Genomic DNA, 15,981 nt, shown 5'->3' on the forward strand with positions numbered 1-15,981 from the left:
TGCTTAAACACACACTCGCTCCTTGTTACCAGGCAGACTTTAGCCACTCGGATGCAAACATGTACCTTCAGGCTATACTCAAACCTTGCACTCCATTCTGCCACCTCTGCTCTCTTGGCCCTCCCACCCTTACGGGGGTCAACTTCCGCTCAGCCCAGTCAATGCTTTTCTCTGTCCTGGCACCCTATTGGTGGAATGAGTTTACCTCTGACATTAGGACAACAGAGTCCCTGCCCATCTTCCAAAAAATGCCTGAAACCCTACCTCCTCACAGATTATCTTGATTATTCCCACAGCTTTATTGCGGATAAATGTTCTTACTATGACTGGGATATGTGGTTGTCTCCCCAGCTATCTAAAGATGAATGCACTCACTGTAAGTCGCTCTGGATAAGAGCTTCTGCTAAATGACTAAAATGTCAATGGAAAATGGAAACCGATGGAAACAGGCATGTTTATTCCACCACCGCTCTGGGAATAGGATACCGGCCATCTGTTGCAGCCCAATGTACAGTATCACCCTCGCTCTGCGTCCAACTCGCAAAACATGTATCCAGGCTGTCTCCACCTCGGTCCCCACATGCCGCAGGAGAACAGGGGGCGAGAGGGAAGCGTGTGAGATGGGAAGTGACAGGGGTTGCGTGGGCCCAGTGCTGGAGCCTTGCCTCAGATAGGAGAGGAGCGCATTATGCCAGTTTATTCCTTCCTAATCACCTCACATCTGTTTAGTGACACACACAGAGCAGCCGTCACTTCTCTCAACATGGCTGTCGAGCTGTGTTTTTTTTTTTTCTTTTCTCTTTTTGTTTTTGCGTTAATTAGTTGTAGTTTAGAGTCGGAGTCTACACCTGTTGTTTACAAAGCATGTGACAAATAACGTTTATTTGATTGATTTTTGTTGTCGTGTGTCATCTCCTGTTCAAGTCTATTGAAGCTTTAAAAATGTGATGCTTAAAAAAATGTATTGTAAGAGGATAAAGGACAGAGTGTACAGACAAAGTAATGACGCAATTGTACTAGACCAGGTATTCCCAAACTGGGGGCAATGCTGTCAGGGGAATGCCACATAAAAATGTTTTTTTTTTTAACAGTCAATTTATATTTTCTAACGGGGCTACACATTTGGGTGAGTTTTCCTTCCTTGCCTGAATAGCCTCATTTCACTGCCAAAAATAAAATTAAACCATCTAGTTTTCAGAGAAATAACAACACAATGTCAAATACAGGTAGCCTAGACAAATAATGAACATCCAATCACATCAACCGTTACTCTCTCACGGGAATTCCACCAATGGTCCGTATGTAGCCAAACGTAGCTGCTGCTCATGTTGGTATCTGTACTGATGTCGCAAAAGCCATGACAGGGAGACATAGTGTAGTGGTAACGCATGTGCAAGCAGTTGCTCCCGACACCACTTGGGTACACTGCAGCATCCACCAAGAGGCTCTTGCTGCCAAGGGAATGCCTGAAAGCTTGAAAGATGTTTTGGACACTGCAGTGAAAATGGTTAACTTTGTTAAAGCAAGGCCCCTGAACTCTAATGTATTTTCTGCACTATGCAATTAAATGGGCAACACTTTTACAACATACAGAAGTTGGTTATCAAGGATCAAAGTATTGACACGTTTGTCTTTACTGACCATAATTTTCACTTGTCTGACCCCTTGCATGATGATGAGTTTATCACACAACTGGCCTATCTGGGTGATGTTTTTTTCTCGCCTGAATTATCTGAATCTATATTCAATGTGCGGGACAAAATTAAGGCTATGATTAAGAAGTTGGAGCTCTTCTCTGTCTGCATTAACTAGGACAACACACAGGTCTTCCCATCATTGTGTGATTTTGTTTGTGTGCAGATGAACTCAAGCCTATGGACAATATAGCAAAGCACCTGAGTGAGTTAGGTGTGCAATTATGCAGGTACTTTCCTCGACACGGATGACGCAAACAACTGGATTCGTTATCCCTTCCCGTTATCCCTTATCCCCGCATCTTCCTCCAGTCCACTTACCGATATCTGAACAAGAGAGCCTCATTGAAATTGCAACAAGCAGTTCTGTGAAAATTGAATTTAATGAGAAGCCACTGACAGATTTCTGGATTTGGCTGCGCTCAGACTATCCTGCATTGGCAAATCGCGCTGTTAAGACTCTGATGCCCTTTGCAACCACGTACCTATGTGAGAGTGGATTCTCGGCCCTCGCTAGCATGAAAACTAAATACAAGGCATAGACTTTGGGTGGAAAATGATTTAAGACTGAGACTCTCTCCAATACAACCCAACATTGCAACCTTTCAAGCACACCCTTCTCATTAACCTGTGGTGAGTTATTCACAATTTTTGATGAACAAATAAGATTTTATATATAAGATGGTTAAATAAAGAGCAAAATTATGGATTATTATTATTATATTATTGTTTGTGCCCTGGTCCTATAAGAGCTCTTTGTCACGTCCCACAAGCCGGGTTGTGACAAAACTCATTCTTATGTTAAAATAAATGTATCGTACAGTGTGTGTGTGGCAGGCTTGCAATGATGGCAAAAAACGACATTTGAGAGTGCGTTGACCCTGGTGCTAGAGGGGGTACGCAGCTGAAAGGTGAATGTTTGAAGGGGTATGGGACTATAAAATGTTTGGGACCCACTGTACTAGACTATGTTGAGTCATACAAATGTGTAATAGAGCTTAATTTCACATTGTCATTCATTATGTGTAATGTTTTCAACCCCTTCCAGAGTTTTCAATTTTTGAATAGTCATGGCCATATGGCTGCAATCACAAAACCCCATTGCTACAAATTACTCCAATTAGTATTTAATTAAATGTAATGACTGGGAATTGTCACGTTAATGAGAGAAAGAAGCACAGAACAGAATGTTTGTCTTTATTTCCCATTTTTCTTCTCTCAATTTCTCTCAGCTGGAGGATGACATTGTGGCCCGTCCGAATTACTTCACCACGATGAAGAACTTTGCCCTGCAGCAACCTTCTGAGGAGTGGATGATCTTGGAGTTCTCCCAGCTCGGCTTCATCGGTAAGCCTCGGCCCATGCCAAAATAGCTAGCAATAGTGTGTGTGTGTGTGTGTGTGTGTGTGTGTTAATGAGCAATGACTCGGTGTGTCACCAAGGCAACGTTACAGAGCTACAGCCAGAAGGGCTAGCCCTACTAGCGCGCTGCTGTTGAGTGCCTATGTGTGGTAAAGAGCCATGTCACTAACATACTACAGCCAGAAGAACTAGCCTATAGTGCTCTAATATTGAATCTGTGAGTTAAAGATTTACGAATTAAGATTCTTACCAAGGCAGCCCCGAAATGGGGACTAACTATGAACCCCTAATTAGGACACTGATATTTGAACATAGGGCAAGACACTTAAACTTGAAAGCCGCTCGGCTATTCAAAGGCATAATCCTAAGTAATGGCAAAGGTAAGCTATTTTAGTCCGAAGGTTATGATCAAATCTACAGCTTGGCAGGAAAGTTGTTCGTAAGCTCCCTCCAACTCGTCAGAACTCAATTTAAAAGTACCCACTTTGAATTAAAGCCGGCAAAATTCATTGAAGCGTCAACCTCCATTTGACCTCTGCTGTAATTATACTGTCTAGAGTAATCAACTACTTATATCTTCCGGAATCTATCAGTGTTGGGTAGCTGGCATGTGAAAATACAGCACTTGAATGGGGCTGAAGTACATTTTAGAGCCAAGGCCACAGTCTCGGTTTGTGAGAGTAGTTCCAACTTTCAAGTAAAGTGAGCTGGATGGGACAAAATGCGGCCAGAGCTTTTCAGTTGTCGCGTTATCTTCGGGGGAAGAAAATGGGGAACAACTGGTGTGTTTTCGGGGCTCATAGGGAGCTGGTTGATTTTTGACCCAAAGTAAAGCCTTGACAGCCTGGTCCCAAGGTAAACTGAACCAAAGAATCCCCTAGTTGTTGTTTCTGCAGGGTTTGACACGTGCTATACACAAGCATTCTAACGACACACACAGACTCACTGTCAGAGTCCATTTATTTATTTTTTTAATGAAAATGAATAGCGACATCCTTGCCCCTCAGCACTCATCTATGATTGAAACAAAAATATGTCACCGATTGGATTTGAAATTATGAGCGGAAAATACCCAAATAAACCCTTCTCTGATGGTGTGTTTTTGTCATGGGACTCATAATAGTCTGGCTGGAGCTGAATTCCACTTTTTTATGATTGTGGCCATTTGACATTTCTAACTTTTCCATTCAGACATCTAAGAGGCGGTCTGGTGTCTTGTGACTCTCTGCTGATCAGTAAAGAACAAATGACAGCAGCCACTTAAAGGCCACCAAGCAGCCACAGCTGTCACACATACACCCAAACCATTGTGTGCCTCTGTGTCGTCTGTGTTCACACAAGTGACAACTGAGAGCATTTTTTTTTTCTCTGAGAAATGGAACAGAAAAATATTGGAAGAAGCGCCAGTTAAGTGATAGCCATGGACCAAGCATTATGAAGACACTACACTAATTAGACGAGTGTCATCCAACAGTAACCCTTTACAAGGGTGACATTTACCAAAACCCTTTCTACACACACACATATATATATATATGTATATGTACAGAATCCCCCTCATGTACACACAATTACACTGCATGCAGCATGCTCTTTCCCATGAGCTTCTGCTACTGCACTTTACTCTAATAGGTCCCTGAGCTCTGTTCGGGGTCCAGCTTAACCAGTGATTGATGCCCACTCTCCTCTCCCTCCACTCCATCTCTCCAGCCCCATCTCCCCCAGCAAAGACCTACCTCATTACTGGGCCCTGTCTATAGAGGCTGTCAAACAACATGTGTTGTATTCTCCCTCTAGCTATAGGACCAGTAGGATGTATAGGGACGAGGGAGTGATACTGATCTAAGGTCAGTTTTGCGCTTAAGGGTAAGCATGGGATTGGGGGAGGGCAAGCTGATCTGACATCTGTGCCCACTGGCAACTTCTACCTATTGTGGAATAGTCTATTGGGTGCCCATTGACTAATAAAACAATACATTTAGGTGCAATATGTTGCTGCTGGTAGAATAAAAGTTGTCTCCAAGGACTATCTCCCATGGGGGGGTAAACAATGCTGAGATTTCTATTCACTTTCAATTGAGTAGAAATCTTAGCCTGAGATTGCTTGACGTGGGCCTTCTCCTATTCCACTTATCAAACATATAAAGTTAAAGCTTCTGACGGATAACGTAGCCACTGCTGTCACTCGCTGTGCTTATCTAAGCGTATTGAGTGCCTGTCAGTTTAGTGTGTGGATCCGATTCCAGGCTTCCCGTGGAGGAGATGGGGTTGAGGTGTCTCTTTCTTCCTGTTTCTGTCTTTCTCTTTCCCATCTCTCTCTCGCTCTGTATCACCCCTATATCTCTCTCATCTTTCACTCTCTTTCTCCTTCCCCCTCTCATGGTCATTGCGTGTAGCCTGGGACGGCGGGCCCCGTCCGACAACCGTGACTTAATGCTGCTCAGGCACACTCGCCCCGGAGTTTTGATAAGCCAACCGGCTCGCATCTCCTGCCTGTCACAACGAGCACTTCGCCGAATCACATCCGCCGGGCCGTCAACAGCATTGGTCACAGAAAAGACACCAACCTCGATTCTGCATTGCTTGTTTTCAGTCTGAGGACTAGGAGAGGGAGCGGGAAAGAGAATGAGATCTAGATCTTGTTAAAAGTTGTCACCTTTTTAGAGATTTTAAACGGACGAGGTACAATTGTTAAAAGGAGAAATCGCCATAGGGTTGAGTAATGATACTCTCACATTTTCGCTTCTTAGTAGACTAGACCACAAGATTTACCAAAAATCAACTCCCATTCTCATCATGCGCTATTACGCGGTCAGAGAGCTGCACAACTTCTGTATTAGGCTTAGTCCAGTCAGCGTTTGTTGTCAAGGGGCTTTAAAACACAATTACATAACATAATTAGTCATCGTCGTGATGATAATGATCCGAGACAAACCATAACAATTTTCCCCTCCTCATAGGATAAGCCATGCGGCGCTAAATACATAATTCCCAAAAAGCAGTGGGGAGGCTTTGTGAGCAGTAATCCGATGGGCTGTGCTCTGACTTGGCTCTCTCAGGTGTTTTTAGGAGCTCTAGCTAGTGGTTAGCGACTGTTAGTGACTCTCTCCCTTCCGCTCTCATTAGCATTTTACGGCTAACCGGCCCGACAGGCCTAGCAGCGAGTGCAATCAGGGGGAATCAGGGGACAGCCATCTGAATGTGTGGATATGCATATGAGTGCAAGGAAATAGGGGGTAGAGAGAGAGAGAGGTCGGTCATGTCTTCCGGATGACTGAGCAGTGAACAGGACTAGAAGTGGATCCCGACGACTGAGACGGACAGGACAGGGTGTCTCACTGAGTGTTGATTCATGAAGATTAGTGAGGCAAAGGTGGGCGGGGTTAGATCTCGTTTGAATGAGTGAGGGGGGGAAAAGACTATCTTCTGATAGAAAAGGATGGGGAAACAGAGTACCCGACATAAATGAAACAGATAGCTCTCAATAGCCTACAGAGATAAATAAAGATATGCATGGTCCAAGAAACTAGAACCTGATTCAATTCAAATAAAACGGAAGACTTAAAATTGTAATTTACTCCAAGCCTTATCTGCTGAAATATTACTTATTTTATAACAAATTACACATTTTATTAAAAATCATCCATCATCTTGAACGGGCTTCATGGCAAACAATCAATTATGCTATCATTTTGCAGCACCTCTCGCCGCCACATGCACAAATTCTTATTAGCGCCCAAGGGATCATGTAGGGATGGAGAGAAATGGGATTTGTCAGTTTAATTTAGACTGCAGTGCTCAACAGTGGGTTTGGCAGTCCAGGGGTGCATCTCAATACTCGAGAGTGGCTTCCTCTCCTCATGTCCTCGCCTTCATCTGCACTAATTTGAAAGAACTGGACAGTTGAAAGTAAAGATCTGGATACCAGTCACCATATTGCTTTCAAATTAGTGCAGAATGAAGAGAAAAGTAGGTCACTTAAGAGTATTACAATGCACCCCAAGTTCGGTACTTATTCATTATTCAGCAGTCAGCGATTCATAGCACATGTAAGCACCACATTGTTCTTACACTTAATTCACAGCAGGTTGTTGGTGACAAGGCCAGAGAAAAGCATCTCTCCTAAGTCAAAAATCCTAATATAATGCTAGGTTTTCAGCCCAGAAGTAAATTCCACCTCTGTATCCCTTCACGCAAACATTCTCCTGAGTCAGCATTCACTAGCATTACAGCCTTCACCTTCTCCCATGAGTTCATGTAATTTAGATGCATGACAACTAATGCAATACGGTTGTTATATGCACGCGCACACACATATACAGTGCATTCGGAGAGAATTCAGACCCCTTGACTTTTTCCTCATTTCTTTATTTTACATCCTTATTATGAAATTGATTAAATTGTTGTTTTTTTACCTTATGACACAGCCATTTTCTTTCCTGAAATATCACATTTATAAGTGATAATAAGTATTCAGACCCTTTACTCAGTACTTTGTTGAACCTTTGGAAGTGAATACAGACTCTTCTTGGGCATGACACTACAAGCTTGGCACACCAGTATTTGAGGAGTTTCTCCTGTTCATCTCTGCAGATCATCTCAAGCTCTGTCAGGTTGGATTGGGAGTGTCACTGCACAGCTATTTTCAGGTCTCTCCAGACATGTTTGATTGCGTTCACGTCTGGGCTCTGGCTGGGCCACTCAAGGTCATTCAGATAATTGTTCCGAAGCCACTTCTGCGTAGTCTTGGCTGTGTGCTTAGGGTTGTTGTCCTGTTGGAAGGTGAACCTTCAACCCAGTCTGAGGTCCTGAGCGCTCTAAAGAAGGTTTTCATCAAGGATCTCTCTCTACTTTGCTCTGTTCATCTTTCCTTCAGTCCTGACTAGTCTCCCAGTCCCTGCCACTGATAAACATCCCACAGCATGATGCTGCCACAACCATGCTTCACCATAGGGATGGTATTGGCCAGGTGATGATCTCTGCCTGGTTTCCTCCAGATGTGATGCTTGGCATTCAGGCCAAAGAGTTCAATCTTGGTTTTATCAGACCAGAGAATCTTGTTTATCATGGTCTGAGAGTCCTTTAGGTGCCTTTTGGCAAACTCATGTGCCTTTTATTGAGGAGTGGCTTCAGTCTGGCCAATCTACCATAAAGGCCTGATTGGTGGAGTGCTGCAGAGATGGTTGTCCTTCTGAAAGGTTCTTCCAACTCTACAGAGGAACTCTGGAGCTCTGTCAGAGTGACCATCACCTCCCTGACCAAAGACCTTCTCCCCCGATTTCCCGCGGTTTGGCCGGGCAGCCAGCTCTAGGAAGAGTCTTGGTGGTCCCAAACTTCTTCCATTTAAGAATGATGGGGGCCACTGTGCTCTTGGGGAACTATTTTTTTGGTACCATTCCCTAGATTTATGCCTCGGCACAAGTCTCTGAGCTGCATGGACAATTCCTTCAACCTCATGACTTGGTTTTTGGTGACAGGTGTGTGCCTTTCCAAATCATGTTCAATCACTTGAATTTACCACAGGTGGACTCCAATTAAGTTGTAGAAACATCTCAAGGATGATCAATGGAAACCGGGTGCACCTGAGCTCAATTTCGGACCTCATAGCAAAGGGTCTGAATACTTATGTAAATAAAGTCATTTTATTTTTTTATATATTTGCAAAATATTCTAAAAACCTGTTTCTTTGTCATTATGGGGTATTGTGTGTAGATTGATGAGGGGGGGAAACGATTTAGTCAATTTTAGAATAAGGCTGTAACAACAAAATGTGTAAAAAGTAAAGGGGTCTGAATACTTTCCGAATGCATTGTACATAGTCTTGACTGACCACGAGAATCCATATATGTCAGATCAGGTTTGCAATGAATAACTTCAAATATACCCCCTTTCATCCATAGAAGGGGGGGGGAAGAACTAGTGGAGTTGACACTCACGTCCTGTAGTAAATCAAGGGAGAAGATCCAGGTCTGTGCTCTCCTAATTCACCAAAGGAATGTGCTTTGTCTCAACAGACCTTTTCCCGCTGAAACTCTATATAGAACACTAATATAATTGTGTTTATTTTGTGATGTTATAAAGGAAATACTGTAACTTGGAAAGTATACCCACTACAGACAGTACCAGTCAAAATTTTGGATACACCTACTCATTCAAAGGTTTTCTTTATTTTTACTAGTTTCTACATTGTAGAATAATAGTGAAGACATGAAAACTATGAAATAACACATATGGAATCATGTAGTAACCCAAAAAGTGTTAGCGTTAAACAAAGCATTTATTTGCAGCCCAAATAAATGCTTCACAGAGTTCAAGTAACAGACATGTCTCAACATCAACTGTTCAGAGGAGACCGCGTGAATCAGGCCTTCATGGTCGAATTGCTGCAAAGAAAACACTGCTAAAGGACACCAATTAATAAGAAGACTTGCTTGGGCCAAGAAACACGAGAAATGGACATTAGACCGGTGGAACTCTTTGTTCTTTTGGCTGATGAGTCCAAATTTTACATTTTTGGTTCCAACCTCCGTGTCTTTGTGAGACGCAGAGTAGGTAAACGGATGATCTTTGCATGTGTGGTTCCCACCGTGAAGCATGGAGGAGGAGGTGTGATGGTGTCGGGGTGCTTTGCTGGTGACACTGTCAGTGATTTATTTAGAATTCAAGGCACACTTAACCAGCATGGCTACCACAGCATTCTGCAGTGATACGCCATCCCATCTGGTTTGCACTTAGTGGGACTATCATTTGTTTTTCAACAGGACAGTGACCCAACACACCTCTATTTGACCAAGAAGGAGAGTGATGGAGTGCTGCATCAGATCACCTGGCCTCCACAATCACCCGACCTAAACCCAATTGAGATGGTTTGGGATGAGTTGGACCTCAGAGTGAAAGAAAAGCAGCCAACAAGTGCTCAGCATATGTGGGAACTCCTTCAAGACTGTTGGAAGAGCATCCCAGGTGAAGCTGGTGGAGAGAATGCCAAAAGTGTGCAAAGCTGTCATCAAGGCTACTTTGAAGAATCTAAAATCAAAAATATATTGTGGCATACAGCAGGCTAGCCACCAGGGAGAGACTCGTCGAGGCCTGGTGACAGACGGAGTCTACATTATGCGGCAATGGCTCCCTCTGCTTGACGTGCCAGGTCTCGACTGGCCCTCCGGCCAGGACTAATTGGGGCTGATTGTAGTTGGTGAGTAATCAAGGGGACTGATTGCTCACCAGCTGGACGAGTCCCATAAAGCTGCCAGATGTGCAGCACACAGGGGTGGGGACTGGGGGAAGAGAGGTTACTCCCGTATAGTCGTGCTCAGTTTCAGAGATAACGGAGGGAACTTGGATACAGCAAGACTCCGGAGCCCAGAAGATGGTATCCCGGATGAGACCTATTCTTTTATTTTTGTTTGTTATTTAATAAACACCCTTGAAACCGAGCTAATATAATTCTGTCCGTGTCTGATCTGTGTAAACTTCTTGACCAAACCCCCTAGTCTGACAATATTTTGATTTGTTTAACTCCTTTTTGGTTACTACATGATTCCATGTGTTTTTTCATTGTTTTCATGTCTTCACTATTATTCTACAATATCGAAAATGGTCAAAATAAAGAAAAACCCTTACATGAGTAGATGTGTCCAAACTTTTGACTGGTACTGTAGATGACGTTTCCATACTATAGGTTGTTCATGTAATATGAACAATTATTGAAGTGTTTTTGCTAAGAGAGGGATGTGATTTGAGAAGTTATAAGAGATACTTGTTTTGCCAAACTATGCATAGAGTAATCACCGCCCCGACGTGAAGTCAGGGAGCGTGCCAGCCTGCCGGAACCACCCCTTTCGAGCAAAATGTATGAATGATGGGTTAAGAAATTAACATATTATACCAGGAAAGTGTGAAGCTGCAGATGCGTGTTTTTAAAATGGTCTGAACTTTGAATTTCAAAACGAGGTGGAGACAATAAACTCACCTCCCGGACAATCACTGGTATGGCTGATTAACTGTGCTAAGTAAAGCATCTTCGAAAGCGAATTAAGTAGGACCATCCTGTTACTCTGCTCAAACCATTGTATTACGCTACTCATCATCCCAATGGGGAACCATTGATATGGCTGGCTAGCCTACAGTGGGCAAAAAAGTATTTAGTCAGCCACCAGTTAAACCTCAAACAGTCACACTCCAAACCCCACTATGGCCAATACCAAAGAGCTGTCAAAGGACACCAGAAACAAAATTGTAGACCTGCACCAGGCTGGGAAGACTGACTCTGCAATAGGTAAGCAGCTTGGTTTGAAGAAATCAACTGTGGGAGCAATTATTAGGAAATGGAAGACATACAAGACCACTGATAATCTCTCTCGATCTGGGGCTCCACGCAAGATCTCCGACCCGTGGGGTCAAAATGATCACAAGAACGGTGAGCAAAAATCCCAGAACCACACGGGGGGACCTAGTGAATGAACTGCAGAGAGCTGGGACCAAAGTAACAAAGCCTACCATCAGTAACACACTACGCCGCCAGGGACTCAAATCCTGCAGTGCCAGGCGTGTCCCCCTGCTTAAGCCAGTACATGTCCAGGCCCGTCTGAAGTTTGCTAGAGAGCATTTGGATGATCCAGAAGAAGATTGGGAGAATGTCATATGGTCAGATGAAACCAAAATATAACTTTTTGGTAAAAACTCAACTCGTCGTGTTTGGAGGCCAAAGAATTCTGAGTTGCATCCAAACACCATCATACCTACTGTGAAGCATGGGGGTGGAAACATCATGCTTTGGGGCTGGGACCAGGACGACTGATCCGTGTAAAGGAAAGAATGGGGCCATGTATCGTGAGATTTTGAGTGAAAACCTCCTTCCATCAGCAAGGGCATTGAAGATGAAACGTGGCTGGGTCTTTCAGCATGACAATGATCCCAAACACACCGCTCGGGCAATGAAGGAGTGGCTTTGTAAGAAGCATTTCAAGGTCCTGGAGCGGCCTAGCCAGTGTCCAGATCTCAACCCCATAGGAAATCTTTGGAGGGAGTTGAAAGTCTGTGTTGCCCAGCAACAGCCCCAAAACATCACTGCTCTAGAGGAGATCTGCATTGGAGGAATGGGCCAAAATACCAGCAACAGTGTGTGAAAACCTTGTGAAGACTTACAGAAAATGTTTGACCTCTGTCATTGCCAACAAAGGGTATATAACAAAGTATTGACAAACTTTTGTTATTGCCCAAATACTTCTTTTCCACCATAATTTGCAAATAAATTCATAAAAATCCTACAATGTGATTTTCTGGATTTTTTTCCTCATTTTGTCTGTCATAGTTGAAGTGTACATATGATGAAAATTACAGGCCTCTCTCATCTTTTTAAGTGGGAGAACTTGCACAATTGGTGGCTGACTAAATACTTTTTTGGCCCACTGTATCTTCAAAGAAGCATCTTCAGGAGTGAATGGAAGGGAAATAAACTCTGTAGTTCTGTTCAGGATTTCACGACAATGCATCGGATACCAGACAACTACAAAGAAGGACAACAGTAGAAGAGTTGTTGGAACCATTTTGGACAATCAGAGCCTTACAATCGCGCCATGAAAGGGCCCTTTCCAAGGCTGTCCCGTTCACCGAGAGATCCTCGGCAAACCCAGGCATATGTAAATACATTCATTCATGATTTCTTGCTCAAAGCGGGCGGTGGTTTGTGTGCAAAATATATCGTTATTGTAGGTGAGAATAGTTTCTGAATGTGGCAATTGTATGTGTCTCTGTCCCCCTCTCTCCCTCGCCATCTCTTTAACAAGCATCCATGTTGTTTTCATTCCGCCTGGGACCTGTTCTCAGTGTGTGTTTATCCTGTGTTCCCATTTAATTAGCTAGGAAATAAATAAACAAATTTGTGTAGTACTGAATCATAAATAAGGCTCGGGTTTTTGCAGGTGCAAGGAGGTTACGACTGTTCAGAATGGTGATATGATACGAGTTTATGATTAATAAGTTGACTGTTTATAGATGTGATAGGTAAAGACCTTTTTAGAGTTTAATTTAAAGAATCACTCTCGTGGTGCCCCAGATCCTAATGAGTTGATTGTTACATGATTAATTTAATTGGGTAACAATTAAACATAGTTCATTTGACAGTCTTCAGATTAATGTAAAAGACAATTAATTAATGTTAAAGACAAGCCATGACACACACTAAAAGAAAGCCTACTACATAGGGCACCCTCGTCTAATTACACATTGTCCCTTGTTACTGTTGACAAGCCCATCAAGGCCATAATTGGTGAATCACTGATCCATTTCCAGCTCTTTGCCTGTTGGCAATGTTAGGGACACCCACACAAACACACAAACAGTACTTTTAACATGGCGTTTCAACTTACATATTTGACGTACATGATTACTTTGTGTGTGCTTATTTATACAGTAACTATGTCCTGGGATTTGAGCTCACTAATTTGTTTAAAACATCCCAATGCCGACAAAACAAAATAGGCAAGACAAGGTGGGCTAATTTTTTGGGGCCAATTGCGGTGGAAGTGTTTTTATACACAAACATTGATATAAAACCAATCCTATTGCTGGAAACTTGGAGTCACGCAATTTTGTATTTTGTTTTATTATCACCACAATGTGGAAAAGCATGCAGAGTTTATAGGCACATGAAATACGTTTTGATGAGCTTTGTAACTTATTTCATAACTAAATAATTGATGGCGGTTAAGTGCATGGCGATGCACTTCATGCAAATTTCCACTAAATATCAAGGGTAAGCTACTATTTTAATAATGCTAGTGACATGATGATCGGTGCTTGGCTGACAATGATCAAATATAAATGATCTGTCTGTTATCCATACATCATCATATAACCTTGCCAAAACCAGATTGGGCAAGTTTGCTATATTATCGCAACAGAAAGCCATCGGTAGAGTTGAAAATGTGATGGAAACCCATTTAACTTTGAAAAAAGAATAATATATTTGATATATTTTGAATTGAACCACAAAAGTAATTTGTATTTGCACTTTGTCATCACATACAGCTTTTTATCCACAACAAGTCAGTTTGATGGAAACACCCCTATGGTGGGAAAATGTGGATGTTGTTTTTATGTAGATTTGAGGATATTTGCATGAAAATCTGTCACCAATTGGGCGGAAACTTGTTCTACACTTTGCACATCAAAGTGAATTTTGGCTCAGTTAAAAATACTCAAGAAAAACGTTTTTATTTATCATAGTGATTCATGAGTAATATTAAAACAGAATAATAATCCCCACCTACAGTAGACAACTGTACTGAACCTTCAAATTGCTGAAATAAGTCATGTTAGATAAACTGATAACTAGAATAGCAGTGCAGATATGTATTATAGATATTGAATGTGTAGGGGACCTATGAGAATGCTACAGACTTTATGGTGCAACAGAAAGATCCACGCAATCCAAATCCAGAGGTTGTGAGTTCATATCCTTTTTATTTAGTTTATTTTACCTTTTATTTAAATAGGCAAGTCAGTTAGAACAAATTCTTATTTTGATGGCCTATGAGCAGTGGGTTAATAACTGCCTCGTTCAGGGGCAGACCGACAGATTTTTACCTTTCGGTTACTAGTCCAATGTTCGAACCACTAGGCTACCTGCCGTCCCGAAAAGTAAGTACTAAGTGATGTCAAATGCATACATACGGTCACTGGTTTTACCAGATTTTTTGCAGAACATAGTCCCACTTACCTTAAAACCCCCCCATAAAATGTCATTACTTTACTTATTATGGTTTGGGACACCTGGGACCATCATGCGATGTCCTAACGACTGTCCCAAGAATGTCTTGAAGATGTCCTCACATGGTCATCAACGACGTCCTGCTAACTTACAGGGAACTAGACAAAGTTCCCCAATTGAATGTTCACATCACGCAACTTCCTAATGACTAGTAAAAGGAAAGTCCTGAGAAAACCCTTAAAACGGTCTTAACATGGTCCTCAGTGACGTCCTGGTAACTTACAGGGAACTACACAAAGGTACCCCAGAGAACGTTCACGGGGTTTCGGGTCACCACATATCCAGATTGGATGCATTTAAGTTTCATTCGTTTGTATTCATGAAGCTTCCCGTGTCGGCACAGTTGACCAAGAAGGAATAAAGCCATGTCAAGGAGGTCCGATTAGTTTTTTCTGTCTGCTGTAGCGCCTTAGAAAACTCTGATTTCTCCGCAACTAATGACAACACCAACTACAGTGTGTGAGTGTGTGTATGTACACTGCTCAAAAAAATAAAGGGAACACTTAAACAACACAATGTAACTCCAAGTCAATCACACTTCTGTGAAATCAAACTGTCCACCTAGGAAGCAACAATGATTGACAATAAATTTCACATGCTGTTGTGCAAATGAAATAGACAACAGGTGGAAATTATAGGCATTTAGCAAGACACCCCCAATAAAGGAGTGGTTCTGCAGGTGGTGAATACAGACCACTTCTCAGTTCCTATGCTTCCGGGCTGATGTTTTGGTCACTTTTGAATGCTGGCAGTGCTTTCACTCTAGTGGTAGCATGAGACGGAGTCTACAACCCACACAAGTGGCTCAGGTAGTGCAGCTCATCCAGGATGGCACATCAATGCGAGCTGTGGCAAGAAGGTTTGCTGTGTCTGTCAGCGTAGTGTCCAGAGCATGGAAGCGCTACCAGGAGACAGGCCAGTACATCAGGAGACATGGAGGAGGCCGTAGGAGGGCAACAACCCAGCAGCAGGACCGCTACCTCCGCCTTTGTGCAAGGAGGAGCAAGAGGAGTACTGCCAGAGCCCTGCAAAATGACTTCCAGCAGGCCACAAATGTGCATGTGTCTGCTCAAACGGTCAGAAACAGACTCCATGAGGGTGGTATGAGGGCCCGACGTCCACAGGTGGAGGTTGTGCTTACAGCCCAACACC

The 15,981-nt window shown here is 42.8% G+C and overlaps 1 protein-coding gene across 1 annotated transcript in view; it reads left to right on the forward strand.

Moving 5' to 3' along the window:
* mgat4b (alpha-1,3-mannosyl-glycoprotein 4-beta-N-acetylglucosaminyltransferase B) overlaps window positions 1-15,981 on the forward strand; it is a 215,967-nt gene that overhangs the window by 165,950 nt on the left and 34,036 nt on the right. The window contains exon 8 of the mRNA XM_024429481.2: window positions 2,927-3,041. Coding sequence (XP_024285249.1) covers window positions 2,927-3,041 — 115 coding nt within the window. The remainder of the gene's footprint in view (window positions 1-2,926; window positions 3,042-15,981) is intronic.

This window comes from Oncorhynchus tshawytscha, linkage group LG08 (assembly GCF_018296145.1).
Source record: "Oncorhynchus tshawytscha isolate Ot180627B linkage group LG08, Otsh_v2.0, whole genome shotgun sequence".
NCBI lineage: Eukaryota > Metazoa > Chordata > Actinopteri > Salmoniformes > Salmonidae > Oncorhynchus > Oncorhynchus tshawytscha.